The following is a 21155-nucleotide window of genomic DNA, read 5'->3' on the forward strand; positions in this document are numbered from 1 at the left end:
AGTTTAACCTCATACACCGGTCCGGACCGGCAAAACTGGAAACCGACCCAACCCTACTAACGACCACGCCCCATCTCACATCAATGGGGATTGGGGATGCCTTTTCACAACCATACAATATATGAAGTCATTTTGCAAATATTGCATTATTATTGCAGTTGTATCATTTCAGGTTGAAGGCAGATAATTGACTGATTGTAAAGCCCTGCCAACCTTGGTTACTTTTGCTATGTGGGGCAAATAATGTGTTGAATCTTTAGGAAACATGGCTGTAATCTCCCTCAGATTTAGTTATCAACAAAGATTCCATTAGTCTGATTGGTGCATTACAAATCGCATCGCCATGTGGTACAGACTGCTTTTATTTGGAGTACTTTTATTCAGCATGCTTTGGCTTGTGCCCCCCCCCCTTTTTTAGTTTCAGCATTGAACCCAACTATGACTTCCTGTACATCTACGATGGGCCAGATAGCAACAGCAACCTCATCGGGAGCTTTCAAGACAGCAAGTTGCCAGAGAGAATTGAGAGCAGTTCCAACACCATGCATTTAGCTTTTCGCAGTGATGGATCTGTGAGCTACACTGGCTTTCACCTGGAATACAAAGGTAGGAAAGAATTTTTTCTCTTGTAACTGAAGCATATCTGAGAGAACATCTAATATTTAAAGAGCCGAGAGAGGCTCTGAGTTCAAATCATCTGTGTATATACCATATCTCATAAACACGTTTTCAACATACAAAAATGCCAAGTTACTTACACATACAAAGCACTGTCTATAACTCATTCATTTAAACTGGCAAAATGTAGGCCTGCCATTAGTATTGATATCAAAATGGCACCAAGTTACTGTACCAAGTTGCTGTACTACAAACAATAGTTTTGGAGGCACGAGGGGGACCTACACAATATTAGGTAGGTGGTTTTAATGTTGTGGCTGATCGGTGTATGTTTTTTGGAGGAATATGCTTTCTGTAGGTATTCACCAGCAGTTTTGTACATTCATTTAAATGTCTTGCTTGAGGAAATTTGAGGTATTTGACACTTTGATGTAACACAAATTTTGAATGACATTGTAAGATGGTAAGATTAAAAAACACAGAGCCAAGTTACTTGAAACAATTCAGAAAACATTGGGTAGCATTGCTTTGGAATACAGCTTCTTTCATTTCAGTGAGGAAAGTAGCCTATATTGTTTGTAGTACAGTAACATGGCGTAATTTTGATATCAATACTTTTAATGGCCTAGGTTTTGCCAGTTTAAATGAATGAGTTATAGACAGTGTGAGTAACTTGGCATTTTATGTGTTTTTTATGAGATATCATTTCTTTTTGCAAAGTGTTTGTTATAAGAAAATGAGAACAGTAATGCATATAAATGTAGACGATGAGAAGTTTGCGTACATATACATGCAAACATGCATACAGTGTAGGCAGTGCCGGATGTAGACTGGTTTGATTGGGAGGCAGAGCGAGATTTTGGGGGGGCCAAGTGGACAACATGATTCGTGATGAACAGCGCAGTGGACCTGCGTGTAAAAATGCGAAGTAACCCTTTAAGAAACAGTTGTGGATTATGGCTGATCTTGTGTGAATTTGTATAGTCTGATGAACGTGTACCGTTTAGCAATTTCGCTTTTCTATATATGTAAAACAATGGCTGTGACAAAGGATGCGGTAACGTAAGTATAAAACGCTTGCACCATTAGAAAATCAACATAAATGTCCCCAGTATATGTACTCAGTCATTTGACGGCCATCCAACGAGCCTTCATTAACAAAATTATCAGCAAGCTCATAGAATTTGAGCTCTGTAGGTTGCAACTTGTGTACCCTTTTGTCCTGCTCCGTTTTCTGTTACTTCGTTGAGATGCACTTTCAGTGTTTCTAAGGTTTATAAGGCATTTTTTTACACTTAGCTGTAGGTAGGACTCCTCTATGCTGTTTTGCTTTGCTAGATCACTGAACTTATGTGAGAATTGGAAGTAGTAGAACAGGAAGGAACACTTGACAGTGGAGAATAGCAGCACACACATATTAGAAAATAACCATAGTATGAGAGAAATGAGGACAAATGATGAAATTGAGTAGTTGAAACAATATGTTGTTAGCAGAATGGGCATGTAGGTGAAGTCTGACATGATTGCAGACTAGGGCTGGGCGATATGGAAAAAATCAAATATCATGATATTTTTGACCAAATACCTCAATGTAGATATTGTGATGATATTGTGGGGATGACTATTGGTACTTTCACAAAATTACACAATGAGATATTTGATAAATAATCATCAGTAATGCCTATGTAATAACTAAGTGGGTAAAGGCAAATAATAGAACAGCTAGAACAGTCAGGTAAGGTCAGAAAATTACATCACTTTACTGTAATGCTGCCTTTAAAACCAGGAAAAGACACTTATGCCATATCACGATATTACGATATACAAAATCCCAGACGATATGTAGTCTCATATCACGATATCAATATAATTTCAATATATTGCTCGGCCCTATCGCAGACTATAGCGCAAAGAAAATAAAGTGACCATGAGTGAGATGAGTTTCTTTATTGAACGGTATAAAAAACAGACGGTATTACTAGTTACTCATTTAATTAGTTGTTGCAGCAATGTGTGAAATTGCGCAGGGAAACTGTTGTATAAATGTACTTTTCTCTCGTTCAGTACTAGTAGTTATAATTATGAATGAATCATGTTTTTAAATGTAATGTTTCAATGGGGTGTTGCAGACAGTTCATACTGTACATAGTAATTCTTCGTATGTGGGTAGATAGAGAACGGGGCAAGGTAACATGAATGTAGAAATGTGGTGTTTGCTGATAAGAATGTTTTCTACAGTAGCCAATTGAAGAAATGTACACTCCTGGGCAAAAAAAATTGGCCAAGCCCAAAATGGCAAAATATTAAGCTTTTAATGGTCTTAACAACAAATCATTGGTCAGAAAAGAATTAAACAAATGCACTCCTGAGACCTCCTGTGCCACCATTTGCTCGTTTACTTTTGCTGCAGTGAACTGTTTGGGGAAAAGCTAGAAACAGGGAAATTCACTTATACAGTTAACAAATTAACATAATGTCAAATAAAAGAGTCATGTTTTGTATTTGGCTGCATATCATTTGCATGACATGATCTTATTTTCAGGTTGTCCTACAAGCGATACAAAAACTCTGCATTTGAATGGATCTCCATGGGAATTGGGGGGTGGGACTAGATTCAGCTGTAAATTATGCTGATACAGTATGGAACACATTTGTTGGCTAAATGGCTTTAAGTCATCAACGGTCCAAGGTATCAAATGAGCCTCAAACCACCGTGCTGCTGCCAGATATGCAGTAGACAAGCATTGTTTCTCATGAATATTTTTTCCATTGAGTTCAACAGGAAAAATTAATCAGGAGAAACAATGCTTGTAGGTGAAATGTGTTCATGGTTTTAAAGAAGACAGGTCAGTAAGCACAGCTGAGCTCCAGCTGTATCCATATGGCCTGGCTCTATTGTAGCCAGTGAACTGAACGTGTAGATCAGTGGTCTCCAACCCTAGTCCTGGAGAGCTACAGGGTCTGCTGGTTTTCATAGTGACTCTGCACTTCATGAATCAATTAGAGCAGTTGATTACACAGTTAACTCAACTCACCTGGTGACTTGGGTCTCAATTGCATGCTGATTTTAAGGTGAAAACAAAAACCAGCAGACCCTGTAGCTCTCCAGGACCAGGGTTGGAGACCACTGGTGTAGATGGTATGTCATAATGCAGTCTATACATTTGGTGAAAGATGGGTAGATGTGGTGCAAAAGCAATAGTTGAGAAATAATAGATTAAATAATTGAGTAGATGGCGGCAGTGTAGTATAATGGCTAAGGAGTTGGTCTTGTAGCCTAAAGGTCGCAGGTTTGATTGCCCGGTAGGACACTGCCATTGTACCCTTGAGCATGGTACTTAACCTGCATTGCTCCTGTGTATATCCAACTGTATAATTGGATACAGTATAAGTCGCTCTGGATAAGAGTGTCTGCTAAATGCCTGTAAATATACATGCTTATTTGCTCGCTATTTACAAGAAATTTGCTTCAGGTGGGATATGAACCTGTGACTCAACGATCTGTAGATTGTGACGTTACCACTGAACCACACACTGACAAGCTGTAGCGACTGGCAATTTTCTTGGGTAAAAATATATGTCCATATTTGCATGTGTATGTGACATTTTGATTGACTGGTGTTGGTGAAGGATTGGCTGGTGTTGTCATGTACGGGACGGTAGGACCCAGACGCGGAGTGGAAAAAACATAGGAACTCAAAAGGAAAATTTAAACAAAGACTTTACAACAAACAAACAAAACATGGAACCAAAAAGAGGCCACGACGGGTAAAACTAAACACTTAAACACTAGAAAAAAAACTTGACACAAGAAAACAAATGACAAGGACAGAAACAGTGAACAAACAGGCAGAATACAGGCAGGGCAGAAAGCAAGCAGGCAGAAACACAAGCAGGTCCAAAACACAGGCAGGCAGAAACACACATGAAACGCAGTCAGAAACACACAAAAGGAACCAGCACCCAAGTTAAGGAGACAAAGAACTTAGACAAGACATAGGTGAACTCAATACATAATCAAACGAGAGGGAAGGGATAACGAGAGGCAGGTGAGGACGATGATTAAATAACGAGACAAATAATGGAAAGCAATAATACAATTAACAAACCAATGAGGGAATTAACAGAAATACAAAAACTGAGAAGTGCCGCCAATTGGTGGCCCAAAAAGGAAAAAATAGAAACAAAGACAGAACCATGAAAGTACCCCCCCTCAAGGGACGGCTCCAGACGTCCCCAGAAGACCGACTCCCAACCCTGGGAGGGGGTGAAAACAGAAGGAGGGAACTACGGACTAGACAGAACAGGACTCGGGACCAGACCGGGACAGAAACAGAAACAGGACTCGGGACCGGACCGGGACAGAAACAGAAACAGGACTCGGGACCGGACCGGGACAGAAACAGGACTCGGGACCGGACCGGACAGAAACAGGACTCGGGACCGGACCGGACAGAAACAGAAACAGGACTCGGGACTGGACCAGACAGAAACAGGAAGCAGGACGGGACAGGGTCCGGACTGGAGGCAGGACAGGACAAGGTCCGGACTGGAGGCAGGACGGGATCCGGACACAGGAACGGAATTCGGACAGTGTCCGGGCATAGGAACGGAAGCCAGACGGGGCCGGGCACAGGAGGGGAACCGGGCGGAACGGAACAGGACTGGACTAGACAGGACAGGAGCTGGACTGGACTCACAGACAACACTGAAACGGACTGAGACACAGACAGGGAACGGACTAAGACACAGACAGGGAAACAGGACAGGACTAGACAGGGTCGGGATAGAGTAGACAGGGGCAAGACTGGACTAGACAAGGCAGGAACGAGACTGGACACAAGAAACTGGGTACAAGGAACAGACTGACGGAGACAGGACACAGACCTGAACGCGGACAGAACACTAAACTGAACAAAAACAGAAACCAGACTCAAAGACACCTGACTCACAGACACCAGACTCAACACAGAGACTAGACTGGACAAAAAACACGGAACGGACAGACACGGACCTATGACAAGACAGGGAGACTTAATGGGACAGACAGAGTGACAAGCAGGCGGGGAGGCTCACGGCTAGACCAATGGACACACAAAGGGACAGACAGACAGGAAAGGAGAGGAGGGAACCCAAAAACAGGCACAATGACTGACAGATGGGCAGACAGGACAATAAACAGGCAGATTGACAAACAGACAGACAGGTAGACAGGCGAGTACACACTGGCCAATGGGCCGACGGCCAGGGGGGCAGACAGACAGGCCAACACACTGGCTGACAAACACTTGGGCAGACATGCAGACAGGCAGACAAAAAGATAAGGGGGCAGGTGAACAGTTAGGGGAACGGACAGGCCCCATCCCCAAAGGAAAAGACCCCCCAGGACATGGCCGCGGGAATGCTCCAGGGCAGCTGGATGGCGAGGTCTCTGGGCCCTGGGCCAGGGCATCGATGGCTCAGGAGCACTAGGGGGCGAGGAAAGCGGCCCCTGCTGAAGACTGGGCGTAGCAGGCGGCCCCTGTGGGACAACAGGCGTAGCAGACGGACCCTGCAGGACAACAGGCAGAGCAGGCGGCCCATCCGGGGAGCTGGGCGAAGCAGCAGGCCCCTCCGGGGAGCTGGGCGAAGCAGCAGGCCTCTCCTGGGCACAGGGTGGGGCAGGAGGCTTTACTTGCGGGACAGTGAGCTGGGCAGGCATTGGCGGCCCCTGCGGGAGACTGGGCAGAGCAGGAGGCGGAGGTCCCTGCGGGAGACTGGGCAGAGCAGGCGGAGACGGCCCCTGCGGGAGACTGGGCAGAGCAGGAGGCGGAGGTCCCTGCGGGAGACTGGGCAGAGCAGGCGGAGACGGCCCCTGCGGGAGACTGGGCAGAGCAGGTGGAGACGGCCCCTGCGGGAGACTGGGCAGAGCAGGCGGAGACGGCCCCTGCGGGAGACTGGGCAGAGCAGGCGGAGACGGCCCCTGCGGGAGACTGGGCAGAGCAGGCGGAGACGGCCCCTGCGGGAGACTGGGCAGAGCAGGCGGAGACGGCCCCTGCGGGAGACTGGGCAGAGCAGGCGGAGACGGCCCCTGCGGGAGACTGGGCAGAGCAGGCGGAGACGGCCCCTGCGGGAGACTGGGCAGAGCAGGCGGAGACGGCCCCTGCGGGAGACTGGGCACAGCAGGCGGAGACGGCCCCTGCGGGAGACTGGGCACAGCAGGCGGAGACGGCCCCTGCGGGAGACTGGGCACAGCAGGCGGAGACGGCCCCTGCGGGAGACTGGGCACAGCAGGCGGAGACGGCCCCTGCGGGAGACTGGGCACAGCAGGCGGAGGTGACTCCTGCGGGACAGCGGGCCGGACAGGCAGCTCCTGCGGACGTGAGGCAGAGCAGAAGGCTTCTCCTGGGTGCGGGGCGGAGCAGGCAGACCCCCTGCAGTCTGGGCTGGTCAGGGGACAGGAACACAGACCCCAGCCGCAGGGAACCCAGCTGGGCAGCCAGACAGGACCGGCGGGACCCCCGTGGGCCAGGCCCTGGAAAAATTACCAGCCGGGACCCCTCAAAAGAAGCAGGCCAGGGATCCGCTCGCTGAGCGGCTGAAGGTCTGGCAGACCAGGAGGCAGCCCGACCACCACGCCTCCGTGACCGCCCGCCCGGGGCTGTGGGAGGCTCAAGGGCGAACACCGGCTCAAGCTCCCAGTCGCTAGGCGGCGAGTCCTCGGGGTCACTCCACATCGGTGGCATAAAAAACCCAAAAAACACAGGGAAAGGGGGAGAAAAAAGAAAGAAAAAAAACACTGGCTGGTTCCTTCTGTCACGTACGGGAGGGTAGGACCCAGACGCGGAGTGGAAAAAACACAGGAACTCAAAAGGAAAGTTTAAACAAAGACTTTACAATAAACAATAAACAAAACAGGGAACCAAAAAGGGGCCATGACGGGCAAAACCAAACACTTAAACACTAGAAAAAAAATTTGACACAAGAAAACAAATGAGGACAGAAACAGTGAACAAACAGGCAGGCAGAATACAGGCAGGGCAGAAAACAAGCAGGCAGAAACACAAGCAGGTCCAAAACACAGGCAGATGGAAACACACATGAAACGCAGTCAGAAACACACACAAGGAACCAGCACCCGAGTCAAGGGGACAAAGAACTTAAATAGACAAGACACAGGTGAACTCAATACATAATCAAACGAGAGTGAAGGTGGGGACGATGATTAAATAAGGAGACAAATAATGGAAAACAATAATACAATTAACACAGGAAACCCATGAGGGAATGAACAGAAATACAAAAACTGAGAAGTCAACTGGCAGCCCAAAAAGGAAAAAATAAAAACAAAAAGACAGAACCATGACAGGTATACGTAAAATTACTAATGGGGGGGACATATTTGTTGTGGGGTCAGAGCATTTCTGGGAAGAAGAAGAAGAAGAAGAAGAAGAAGAAGAAGAAGAAGAAGAAGAAGAAGAAGAAGAAGAAGAAGAAGAAGAAGAAGAAGAAGAAGAAGAAGAAGAAGAAGAAGAAGAAGAAGAAGAAGAAGAAGAAGAAGAAGAAGAAGAAGAAGAAGAAGAAGAAGAAGAAGAAGAAGAAGAAGAAGAAGAAGAAGAAGAAGAAGAAGAAGAAGAAGAAAATGCAAAATCCTCATAGTTTGGGGATTTATTGTGTGGACAAGGGCTGAGAGTCTGTGGCTGTTGCGGTTATTTCTGTGCCAAACTCTCGGTGCTGTATAGGTATGGGGCATGCCCCGCCATGGTGTAGCTTGGCTGGTTGGCATATATTTAATAAGAAGTCAAATTATTTGATTGCCATCTGATTTTGTTGACGGTCCTCAAAAAAATAGGAGAATAATAACACATTAAATTCTTACAACTGAATGCCTCTGCTACACCAAGTCAAATATTTGGCCATCTGGGTACGTATCTGTCAATATCTGTCATATGAATAATTGAAAAGAAATCAAGATTACAGGATCCATTATCCCAAGAATCTACATGTAGTCTCACAAAGACATTTGTATACTGGGGATGAAGCACCATTAACATATCCTAATTGGGATGGCAAGTTAAGCCTTGGCAGGGTGGCATGCCCCATACCTATACAGCACAGAGAGTTTGGCACTTTTCTGCAATCCGCCCGATGATGGGCTGCGTTTTATTTATTTTTACTGACACACCCCCAGCAGTGACTCTCCTCCTACTTTAGTACACGGCGAGTCAGGAGATTACCAAACAGCCAGCTCAGGTGTGTCAAAAACTATGACAAAAATACCATTTCACCAGTGCGACAGCTCGCAGCACACCATGTGCCGGCTTGAAAGTACAGCCCTAAATGTCAAATTCAGAGTAAAAATATAGTTTTAAACGTAAGATGACAAGCGTATCAGAGCTTTTGCAATATTCCTGCAGTAATATTACCTCTACCCTGCTTTTATCTGTGTAGCCCCACCCACCCTGTCCCGTGGTCAGGGAGTCAAAAGGCTCCAAGCTCCTGTGTATAGTTAAACATTGTTACACTACTATCATGAAAAATGTTATTAGTTGTAGTATTTCTGTCTTTGCATGATGATAGTGTTAATGATGAAAACGAGTAATCACATATGAAAAACAAGTAGGCCAACATAAATATAAATTTAAATTTGAATTTGAAAAAAATTTGAATAGCTATATTTAATTTCTTAAATTAAATTCTTTTTAAGACGATGCTATTGTGCCGATTAATGTGAAGTGGTCACGTTGAAGATGATAAACATGTTAATTACAAAGACGACAATTGTATGAATATAAAATATATAAGCCTAATTTATCAAGAGTTTATGTAATTTTTGTGTTTTATCCATTTATTTATTATTTCTTGGCTAAGAAAGCACAAAAATTTGCCTGTGTTCTGTAATACAGTGGTTCTCGTCCTGGGGGCCCATGTGTATTCTGGTTTTTATTCCAACCACAATTGCAATCGTGAATTTTAACAAGCTGTTAATTTTTCTTGATTAGGTGCTTTCATGTTTTAGAGCAGGGGTCCCCAATCTTATTCAAAAAGGACAGTGTTGGTGTCGGCTTTTGTTTCAACCAAGCAGTAACACACCTGGTTTTACTAATTAACCACTAGAGTCTTTGCTAAGCATCTTGATTAGTAGAATCAGGTGTGTTATTGCTTGGTTGAAACAAAAGCCGATACCCACTCTGGCACCTAATCAAGAAAAATTACAGGTTGCTAAAATTCTGGGATTGCAGTTGTGGTTGGAAGGAAAACTAGCATACACAGGGGCCCCCAAGACCTAGTTTGAGAATCACTGCTGTAATAGACCGACCATCACGTCAGTGGCTACGGGAGTTTGTACAATACCGCTATAATTGAAGTCACTTCGCAGTCCCCTTTTAATTGTAGGCTACTACTCATCATACTACTACTCAAGGATACAAATGATAATTTTTTCAGTGGATTTGCCATCTCTTAGCATTTATTTCATGATAGAAAACACACAAATATAAAGCACAATTGACTGGGATGGTTTTTAAATGAAGGGGCACATTTATAAGCACTAGACAATAACATTTTGAATAATTTTTTACCTTGTACTGCTTAGATTAGCTATGTCAGTACCAGAGTTCAGGATAGTATGACTGACAACATTACAGTACAAAAAATCGTATCAAAAGGTTGTCTTTGCCCATATTATACTTTTTCCCTTAAACAATGCAAACTAGCCAATATGTCAGGTGGTGACAAGCTCTTATTTTATTACTATACATTCTTTATATACATAGCCAAAAATATAAAGCACATTACATGTTTCCATTTGAATAAAAAATAAAACTTGATATTGATGAAGTCTTTTGCTTTCTCTCATGCAGGCATTCAAGACAGAGCAAGCAGATAAATCAAGTGAATTATATTAGCTATTCCTGTCTGAAAATGCTTTTCACAATGCATTTTGCTTGAGATCAGGGTAAAATTGGCTAGGAATAGCGAGGAACCATAGGGAGCATCCGTACTACAATCAAATTACCGAGTTACCGACCACATTTTTATTTATTATGGAAGTCACTTGTCTATGTACTTTAAACAGCAGTAGCTAGTTGCAGAAAGCTACCATGACACAGAATGGAAAGTGCACACTTGACTGTGGGATTTCAACCAGTGAGAATTTGTGGCTACCCTGCTAGCTAGATATAATACTTTACAGTCGAGTGCCACTAAATTTGTATTGTATTGTTCGGAAACGTTAGCAAGCTACATTACAACTGTTCTACTCTCTGGCTAGCTGGCTGGGGTTAGTTAGTTAGACGGCTCGATAGCTAGCTTGTGAAACATAATAATTATTGAGTTAGCTAGCAAACCACAACTTCTCAGTGCATTTCAGTCTTGCTAGCTTGCGTACCAGCTAGCTTTTCCAAAAGTAGGGACTACATATATAGTTAACTAGCTAATGTAATGTACAGTCAAGATTTTCCGAATTCTTCTACGAAAACATTGACTGCCTAATTTATTACTTTAATGTTAATGTTAGAAACCACATTAGAAATGGCCTTGTCACAATTAATCACTTGTTTTCTTCCATAAAATCCTGTTGCTAGCCATGAAAGTCACAGCTCATCAGAGTATTTGAAAGCTTTTTCGGAGCACACCCCTGTGGGTTAACGTCATTGCTCTGCATTTACTGTGATCCTTCATGTTTAGATACCCAGTGCGCACACACTGATGCCAGGAGCCCATAGTCAAACTAAATAGTCAGACAAAGATTGGCTTCATGCCCCATTGAGCAGCTCCTATAGGAATCCATGGAACCGGTAAGCGGAAGCTGTCTCCAGTTCTGGTATATCTCAATGTCTGGCAGTGACAGGATTGACAGGTATAAGATTAATTTCCTGGAATACATAGCCTATACTATTTATTCTAACATCTGCATCCAAAAGTGGTATATTTTAATTATTTAAAAAACCATTTAATTCTGGAAAGTAAAAAGAAAGTGAGCTTTAAGTAGCCTACACTCTCAGGGATTTAGTTCAGAGGGTTTACTTCAGGCATATTTTTCTAAATTTGTAAGGGTTGTCAGCTCTAAACAACCTACAGCTTCCTTGCAAATGACAGCTTTATCTGGGTTGTCAGACAATGCAATGGAATAAGCTATCCCTCCAGCCAGATGTGTCTGTAAAGCAACAACATATTTTAAATACTGATTTCATACAGCCCCAACACAGGCATCAAGGTCTGAAACTTGCACTTCGGTCTCCAAAAAGTCCTTGTTGCAATTGATGGTTTACAAATTCCCATCAGGGCACCAACTGAAAACGAACACACTTGTGTGTATGAAAGGGTACCACTCGATACACATACAAGTTATGTGTGATGCCAGTGACAATAGGTTGTTAGATGCTGTGGTTAAATCACTTAGGAACACACAATTTGAGCTATTGTGCAACTGTGATTTTTGTCTTCACTTCATCACAGATGACATTACTGATGTATGGCTTCAAGGTGACGGTGGGTAGGATTAATTTGAATATTACAAATAGAGAAACGCCTAAAGTTACTATGAAGTATAGGTTATGTAGGAGATGGAATAGTTTAAGTAAAATAAATAATCAAAGTGATTATTTATATTACAACGTAGGCTTATAATTATAATTAAATCTAACTGCAAGCTGAATTTTTTCACCCTAAAGATGAAACCCTGAAACCGTGCCTTCTGACATCTGGAGCCAGCACACTCAGCCAGGAGTGCTATAATGCTGTGCACAAAAATTAAAGTACAATAATAACTCAAATGAGGCAGGTGGATGAGAACGATAGCCAATTTACTGATTGCTTACATGAAAATGTTTGTGACGTGCGTTTGTGGCAGAGACTGTAAATAATATGGACAAAGCTACTGTGAGTGTCACCCATTGATTCTCCGTGGGTCTCTAAAACCCATTTTGAAGCTCAATGGCGGGCGCGGCCATGTTGTCGATTTGGAACCAAAACCATAGAGTTAAGCGGTTCTGTGATTTTTACAATGTGATTGACAGTCCGGTGCGGAAAAGCCCATCAACCTGAACGAACGATTGCAGAACGAACTTGAGGCTAGCTGACTGTCTGCCGTTATGTTTTAAAATATATTATCAAATGTTTACGGAGTTTAATTTCCATCTGTGACTGTACTGTGTCATGTAATCACCTTATATGTATGACATTAATAATACAATTATGTTCAGTTATCTTCAATTTATGTTTCTCAGCAAAACGAATATGCTTAGCTAGCATATCAGCTTGCCAGTGAGCTAGGTAGGCTGTCCGTGGTTAGCTCACGCATTAGCAATATGAACCACAGGGGAAGAACATCGACTACACTGATGGTCAATCAATCAGAGATGTGTAGGCTACTGGTGATTTAGCTAGATAGCTAGCTCACTGCATACAGTGTCTGTAACCATAGGCGATTTTAGCAAAATCAGTCAGGGGTGGCCAAGTCTGAAGTCAGATCATCACGATAAAAAATATCAGCATAACAGCGCAGTAAAGGGTCGGAGGCTGTACTGTAGGAGGCTCCATACAACATTGTACAACCATGTACAATAGTATCGCAGGTCTAAAATATGACTAAATAGAAACTCAAAGCCAAGGAATAACAAAACATCCAAACCACCATTAGATGGTAAACTGGAGTTTCCTTCTTGGTTGCTGCATACTTTTTAATTACTTTTGATGTTGATCGTATATGGGCCTTTTCAATCTGAAGGATTGCCTGGTTTGAGATGCGTGTCTGTCATGGTAGTCTGCAGAATCATTGCAGCTAACGTTGGCTGTGCTGCTATCCTCTGTGCTTGAAGTAGCATTGACGATGGCGTTGTATTGTTGCTAATTTTTGGACTGAAGTAGATGTAACGTTACTGACAACAGCTGCTATTGCATCACCGGCGGGGGTTCCCGGTTTCACCTTTTTGTTTTGTTTTTTTATAAATAAATGTTCCGTGGATTTTGGGCGTTTTGCCATCATGTATAAGAGTAACTAACGTTAGCTAAACTGCGTGCGTAGCACCCATGGATGAATTACAGAAGCTTAGCACAAGTCCACTGTAACAGCAGCAAGCTCGCGCAAGTTTTTTGCGGATGTTCAAGAGGTCAAAACTTCAACAAGTTCAACAACACAGTTTGTAGCCACGCTTGTTCTTTCCAATGTAAACAAAGATCCTGATGTTAAAGAAATACTATCCTAATTTACTTCTTAAAAAAGAACAAAAATAAGCTTTAAAATTTGTATTATATTATTATTATATGATCAGTTAAGCCAGGATACTGTTTTGAAAGCACTATTTCAAATGGTGGTTTCAAAACAGTAGGTTACCACATAATGACATATATTGTGTTTCTGGTCAAAACTGACCAATGTGATTTTATTCACAAAGAACAGTCAAAACATATTTCCATATGAACATGGATTTTATAAACATAATAAAATCAAAGCAAGTGCATGTCGCAACAACTGTCTGTGGGGTGGGGTGGGTTTAAAACACACTGCCCTTTTTTGATAACATACAGAATAGGAAAGACTGCCATAATGAAATAATATATGAATTTGTATTTTTTTTAAATAATAATAATAATTGAATCGCATCGTGAGATTATGAGTGAATGTAGGGAATGACAGCCAATCAGAGGAATGATTGTTCAGCTTGGCAGAAGTGTGTTAACCTGCTGAAATAGCAAACATAAACAGTGTCGAAGTAGCTATCTTTTTTTTCTCTGTTGTCCCTCCCATCCATCACATCTGCTACGGTAGGTTGTAGCCAGTTTATACAGACAGAGTAGCCTAATCTGACAGTGTAAAACTATTAAGTACATTACATTACATTACATTACAGGCATTTGGCAGACGCTCTTATCCAGAGCGACGTACAACAAAGTGTATAACCATAACCAGGAACAAGTATGACGAAACCCCTAGAGAGAAGTACCGGTCCAAGTGCAGGGAACAACCGCATAGTTCAACTTGGACCCTGAAGGTTAAACTGATTAACACTAACACAACGAGAACGGCAACAACGCAATCTATGGAAAAAATACAAGCAGTAGTTAAGACAGTTAATGCACCTAAGTCACCTACGAAACAGTAGTGACTGTTACAACCCTAAGCTTACAGTCATTTACAGGGGGGTAGGGAGGGATGGGGAGAGGTGCAGCCTGAAGAGGTGAGTCTTCAGTCGTCGTTTGAAATGGGTCAGTGTCTCAGCTGTTCTGACCTCCACAGGGAGGTCATTCCACCATCGTGGGGCCAGAACAGACAGGAGACGTGTTCTGGAAGTGCAGGTGCGAAGAGGGGGAGGTGCTAGGCGTCCTGAGGTAGCAGAACGGAGGGATCTGGCTGGCATGTAGGGTTTGAATATCTTGTGGAGGTATGCTGGGGCTGATCCCTTGACTGCCTGGTATGCTAGGACCAATGTTTTAAATTTGATGCGAGCTATAACAGGCAGCCAGTGGAGGGTAGTGAGCAGGGGAGTGACGTGGGAGTGTCTGGGGAGGTTGAAGACCAGACGAGCCGCAGCATTCTGAATGAGTTGCAGGGGTCTGGTGGCAGATGCCGGTAGTCCAGCCAGAAGAGAGCTGCAGTAGTCCAGGCGGGATAGAACCATTGCTTGGACCAGGAGCTGGGTTGAGTAGGTGGTGAGAAAGGGGCGGATTCTGCGGATGTTATACAGGAAAAATCTACATGCCCGGCTTACTGCTGCGATGTTCTTGGAGAGGGACAGCCTGTTGTCCATCACCACTCCAAGATTCTTGGCACAGGGTGATGATGTCACTAAGGTGTCCCCTAGGGAAATGGAAAAGTCGAGGAGGGGAGAGGATGGAGCAGGAATAAAGATTAGCTCCGTCTTTCCCAGGTTGAGCTTCAGGTGGTGATTGTCCATCCAGCTCTGTATGTCCCTCAGGCAAGCGGAGATGCGGGCAGGGACCTGTGTGTCCGATGGAGAGAAGGAGAGAAAGAGTTGCGTGTCGTCGGCATAGGAGTGATAGGACAAGCCATGGGCAGATATTACAGGGCCAAGGGATCTGGTGTACAAGGAGAAGAGAAGGGGACCGAGGACTGAGCCCTGGGGAACTCCGGTGGCGAGGGGACGGGGTGGTGATACCTTACCCGCCCAGGCAACCTGGAAGGAACGGTCAGAGAGGTAAGACTCAATCCAGTCAAGGACTGTGCCGCAGATCCCTGTTGCTGCCAGGGAGGACAGGAGGATAGAGTGCTCCACAGTGTCAAATGCAGCGGAGAGGTCTAGAAGAATCAGGACAGAGGAGAGGGAGGCTGCTCGTGTGGCATGGAGTGACTCACTGACCGAGAGGAGTGCAGTCTCGGTCGAGTGGCCAGGCCTGAAGCCAGACTGGTGGGGATCAAGCAGGTTGTTGTGAGAGAAGAAAGCAGAGAGTTGGTTAGATGCAGCACGTTCAAGTGTTTTGGATAGGAAAGGGAGGAGAGATACTGGGCGGTAGTTCTGAATGACTGAAGGATCTAGTGTGGGTTTCTTCAGTAGCGGGGTGATGTGGGCCCTCTTGAAGGATGAGGGGAAACATCCAGAAGATAGGGAGGAGTTCACGAGGGAGGTGACAAAAGGGAGGATGTCAGGTGTGATTGCCTGGAGGAGAGATGAGGGGATAGGGTCGAGGGCGCAGGTGGTAGGGCGGTGGGTGAGCAGAAGCTGGGAAACTTCAGAGTCTGAGAGGAGAGAAAATGTGGAGAAACAGGGCGCAGAGGGCGCGGAGGGCGCAGAGGGGGCGGAGGGCGCAGAGGGCGCAAAGGAGCTGCGGATGTCTGCAATCTTTTCATCAAAGAATAGAGTTATGAATTTTGGTTTGGTAGAATTTTGCCTTAGCGGCAGTGACAGCAGAAGAAAACTCTGTCAGGAGAGACTGATAGGCTGAGAGGTCAGATCTCAGCAGCGCGGAGGCTGGCCCTGGAGGTGCGTAGGATGTTAGACATCCATGGACTGGGAGGGGACTATATAATTTGTAGCAAAAATTATTTTCCCATTAAATGGGAATGGGGTGAGGGAAGAAGATGAGGTGCTGACACCCAGCGTCCATATCCTGCCTCCAAGGTGGGGTATAGGGGTGGGGGAAGAAGGGGAGGTGCTGATGAGGGCCAAGCTAAAAGGCAGAGAAGAGAAGAGAAGAGAAAAACTTCATTTATCTAATGTATACACCCAACAGGCTCCTTTAAAAAAAAAAAACCTTTCAAGGTATGCAACTTACTAGATTGTCATTATTACTACTTTAACTATTGTTATTATTTTTCAAAATTCTGGAATATTGTACAATCCTGCTGCATTACTAATAAGGAATTTGATATTTTAAAATCACACCACTCAACTCAGTATTCCTACATCACAAAAGCATTGACAATAGAACTTTCTTTTCTGCATGGTGGTGGCAGCTTAACAAACGGTCTTACCTTACAAGACTCCAAAATTGCTCTTGCGCTCTGAGGTGATGCTGATGAAGTCCCTCATCAGGGCATGTACGTCCAAGGTGTCCAGAATGTCACTGTGGACATGCATAAGGGTCAGATGTGTCAGCCTTTTCTGGGTCAATGTGCTGCGCATCCATGTTTTCAGGCACTGAAGGGCGGAGAAAGTTCTCTCTGTTGATGCAACAGATATGGGTAGACAGAGGCACATCTTTATGGGGTTTTCTACTTCTCTGAACAGACTTCTGGTTTCTGGGTGAAGTTTGGTGAGACATGAGGCAACTTCTGGGCCTGTGCTGCATGGGGAATCTTTAGTTATGTCTCCGAACATTCTGAGTTGGAGCTGTAGGCAGCCTGTGTCCAGCTGCTTGGGAATATGAAGGGACTGTATGTCAAGTTCCATTGCTGTGCGGCCCTTTGCTGCATCAATTACTGTCTCCTCCCTTCTTGCCGCTATCCTGCTGTCCTGGTCGAATCTCCTCTCCAGTTCTGACTGCACTATATCCACAGCTTCATAAAACTCACGTCTCCACCTGAGTTCTCCTGTTTCGGCTGCCACCACTTCGGTCTCCATGGTGTGCATATAGCGGGCTGGGGTCCTGCTCACTCTTGGGGACACAGTGTCTGTGTTTAAAATAAATGTATTTATTTCTCATAAATATGCAATATGCAATGTGTTTTTTTACTCCCACATCACACCCGGAAACCTGGGGGAGGGGGGGTGCTGAACCTGGGGGAGGGGGGGTGCTGAACCTGGGGGCGGGGGTGCTGCAGCACCCTCGGCACCCCTACTTCCTGCGGCTATGCACCTAGCCCAATTTTGGTTGTTAATACGAAGTGGATGAATCAGGTTTTCCTTTTTAATAAAATTTGGAAGACATCTAAATACTTTAATTCATTTTGAATTGGTAGATATTTGCTTATTATAAGACAGAAAGAAAAGCCCATTATATACCGTTTGAAAAAAAATAATCAATGGGAATAAAAACTTTTTGAAGTCATGTATGTCTGTGTGTCCATGTGTGTGCATATTGCTTTGACACCCTTATATTTGTGTTTCCATGAAGCCAAACTGCGGGAGTCATGCTTTGATCCAGGCAGTGTGATGAATGGAACCAGGCTGGGGAGTGACTACAAGCTGGGCTCTACTGTAACCTTCTACTGTGAGCCAGGATATGTGCTCCAAGGCTACTCTACTCTTACCTGCATCTTGGGTGACGATGGCCGACCTGGCTGGAACAGAGTACTACCAAGTTGCCAAGGTAAATGTGTGTGGTCTGGAAGATTAGGAGCTCATTCTTGCTGGTTATGTTGCTGGTATATTACATCATATATTAGTGTTATAAACATCATTATTATTATTGTAAGATGTAATCAGAACAAAAATAAAGTAACAGACATTAGTTAATACACTCACCTTTCTTGATATTCAAATAACATTATATGGGGCTTTTTTCAGCTGTTTTCAATCAGTGGCATCTGGATGTATGGTATCATGCAATTAAGAATTTGATTATGAGAAAAATTCAAAATAAAGTATTAAAATTGACAGAAGTAAATTTAGGCTTTAAACTGGCAGGCTTACAGATTGGTATACGTAAGCTATGTTCACTAGTGATTTATATAAACAGAGGTCAAGTCTTGTAGATTTGTATCTCAACAAAAAATGTTTTCAACGTACAAAAATTTACATAAGTCATTAATTAAGACTTTCAAATTAAACATGCTCTAACCCAAAGCAATGCTACCCAATGTTTCCTAAATTATTTAATGTAACTTGGCCCTGTGTTTTTCATCTTATCATCTGAAGAAAATGTGGTCATCCAAGGTTTATGTGTCACAAGAATAAGCATGTGAAATGACAGAGAATGTACAGTGCCTTCGGAAAGTATTCAGACCCCTTCACTTTTTTCACATTTTGTTACGTTACAGCCTTATTATAAAATGGATTAAATTCATTTTTATTCTCATCAATCTGCACACAATACCCCATAATGACAAAGTGAAAACAGGTTTTTAGAAATTTTCGCAAGTTTTCAACAGGGAATGAGACCTGCTCAGCTGTGAAGTCTGAGGTCACATGCTGCAGTGTGAAGTTGTACTATTGGAGCCTCTCAGACCAGTGGTGAAATCTCAGCGGGCTGTCCCCCATACCAGAAGTTGTGAGCAAAACCGTTAAAACATGTCAGGGCCTCCTGCTCCCCCATGGAGTACTTCTGTTAGGCCAAGCTGAGGGCTCAGAAGGCAAAGGCAATGGGCTTCTTGGTGCCTTGATGAAGCCGAGACATTACTGCCCCCTTAGCCGTCCTGGAGGTGAGGATCTTGAGGCTCGAGAGGTAAAAATGTACAAGCACAGATGGTGATGTGAGCTGGGCCTTCAGCCGCTGTAAGGTGGCTGAGCAGGTGGGTGTACAGCTCACACAGCAGGGCCGTAGTCACAGAGTCACAGAGGCAAATACACAGGTAGTTTGCCTTCATTCCCAGAAAAGAGGCCACTTGAGTTGCGCAGGCAGGCTCCAGGAGGCATTGTATAGCCTCCACGTTCCACTGGCGTGGCCAAAGACCCTCAGCCATCAAGTGTAACCCCACAAACTCAATTAATCCTTGTTCACCAGCATGTCTAGCACCTGGCGAAGGCGTTCGTCATGGACAATAGGTGTCAAGTCATGTACCACAATGTCGGCAGCTTTCAGGGTGTAGTGGGACCTATAGATAGCCCTGGCAGAGGTCCAGGTGGAAAAATATGGTGGAGCTGGGGAACTGGGTGGTCAGTTCTTCTGTCGTGGGCAGTGGATACGTGTCCGGGATGACCAGTCTGTTAACTGTTCTGAGGTTGTCACAGACACGCAAGTTCCTTGACTGTCACAAAGACACTTTATAGAGTGGCAAGGTAAGAGACAGAGCAAAAAAGCAAACAGAGCAAACATCAGGCCTGAAACCCCAAATGGCAAGTACATATGGTAAAAAAAACTCCCAGTGGGGAAAAAACCCTCAAATGGAGGACGAGAAAAAACTCCCCAATGGGAAGAAATCTTGAGAGGAACCCGGTTATAGAGAGGGAGCCCATCTTCTACTGGGCAGCCTGGTGTTAGACATCAAAGTAGTAGACATCAAATAAAATGGTTTAAGCAGGTTACAGCTGAGGTGAAAGCTAACAGGAATAACAGAAGACCAAATGGAATAGTTTGGAATAGTGCAGTTTACAGGAGCTGGATGATGGATCTGGAGCTCCAGTCAGCGTCAAGGCATAGGCAGGAGAGGAACAGAGTTGAAGCAGTCAATGACCATGGAGCAAAGGACAGGACTGGAGCCATCTCTGGGATTCAGGCCGAGAAAACTGGCTGGAGTGGTCTTTGAACTCAGGGCGGGATAAGGGATGGGAGTCCCATGGAAAGAAGCCCCATTGTTGTTGTCACAGTGTTGTTGTCACAACGTAGGGGATGGATTTTCCTGAGTGCCGAGGAAGTGCCTGGCAATAGCGTGTGCTATAGACGACGGGGCGGAGCAGCAAACCTTTTCAAAATGATTTTGTTTCGCACAGCACTGGCATTTCTGACCCTTAGCAAGGCAGTTCTGAGCTCAGTAGTGTGTGATGTGATGCCACAATTACCGCAGCCCTGCACACTGGGGTATGCGGCCACCTGGCATAATTGACATCAGAGCTGTTATCCAGGGAATTAGGGCTGGATGGGCATGAAGAATGCACTAATTGCTGTGCGCTGAGCATGGGCTGAGAGGCGGAGAGGTAGGCTAGCTGGGACGCAAACTAAGCAACAGATTCAATTTGGAACTATTTCCACAGGTTTGTTGATTGTAAGGTCGCTAGGGGACAGTAGTAGTTTGTCTCTAATTTTTTGATTATTTGTGTGTTCAGGTCTCTGAATCAGTTCATCCCTCAGTGGTCCAGACTTACAGAAACTAGCTACAGTTGCCAAAAGTTTACATACACCTAGGCTAAAGACATTCAAACTCAAATTTTCACAGCTCCACACATTTCATGTTACCATACAATTCCTGTGTTAAGTCAATTAGGGTATCTACTTTATTTTCATGAGAGGTCATTTCAAAATAATAGCTAAGAGACAGATATATTTCAGCTTTTTCGTACTAT

General features: G+C 44.2%; 1 protein-coding gene across 9 annotated transcripts in view; it reads left to right on the top strand.

Annotated features, from left to right (window-relative positions):
- Positions 1-21155, top strand: part of csmd3b (CUB and Sushi multiple domains 3b) — a 938142-nt gene that overhangs the window by 493713 nt on the left and 423274 nt on the right. For all 9 annotated transcript variants that reach the window (XM_035430384.1, XM_035430386.1, XM_035430391.1 and 6 more), the window contains 2 exons: positions 419-606; positions 18112-18306. In XM_035430384.1, the coding sequence (XP_035286275.1) occupies positions 419-606; positions 18112-18306 (383 nt within the window). The remainder of the gene's footprint in view (positions 1-418; positions 607-18111; positions 18307-21155) is intronic.

The sequence above is a fragment of the Anguilla anguilla genome, chromosome 8 (genome assembly GCF_013347855.1).
Source record: "Anguilla anguilla isolate fAngAng1 chromosome 8, fAngAng1.pri, whole genome shotgun sequence".
Classification (NCBI taxonomy): Eukaryota; Metazoa; Chordata; class Actinopteri; order Anguilliformes; family Anguillidae; genus Anguilla; species Anguilla anguilla.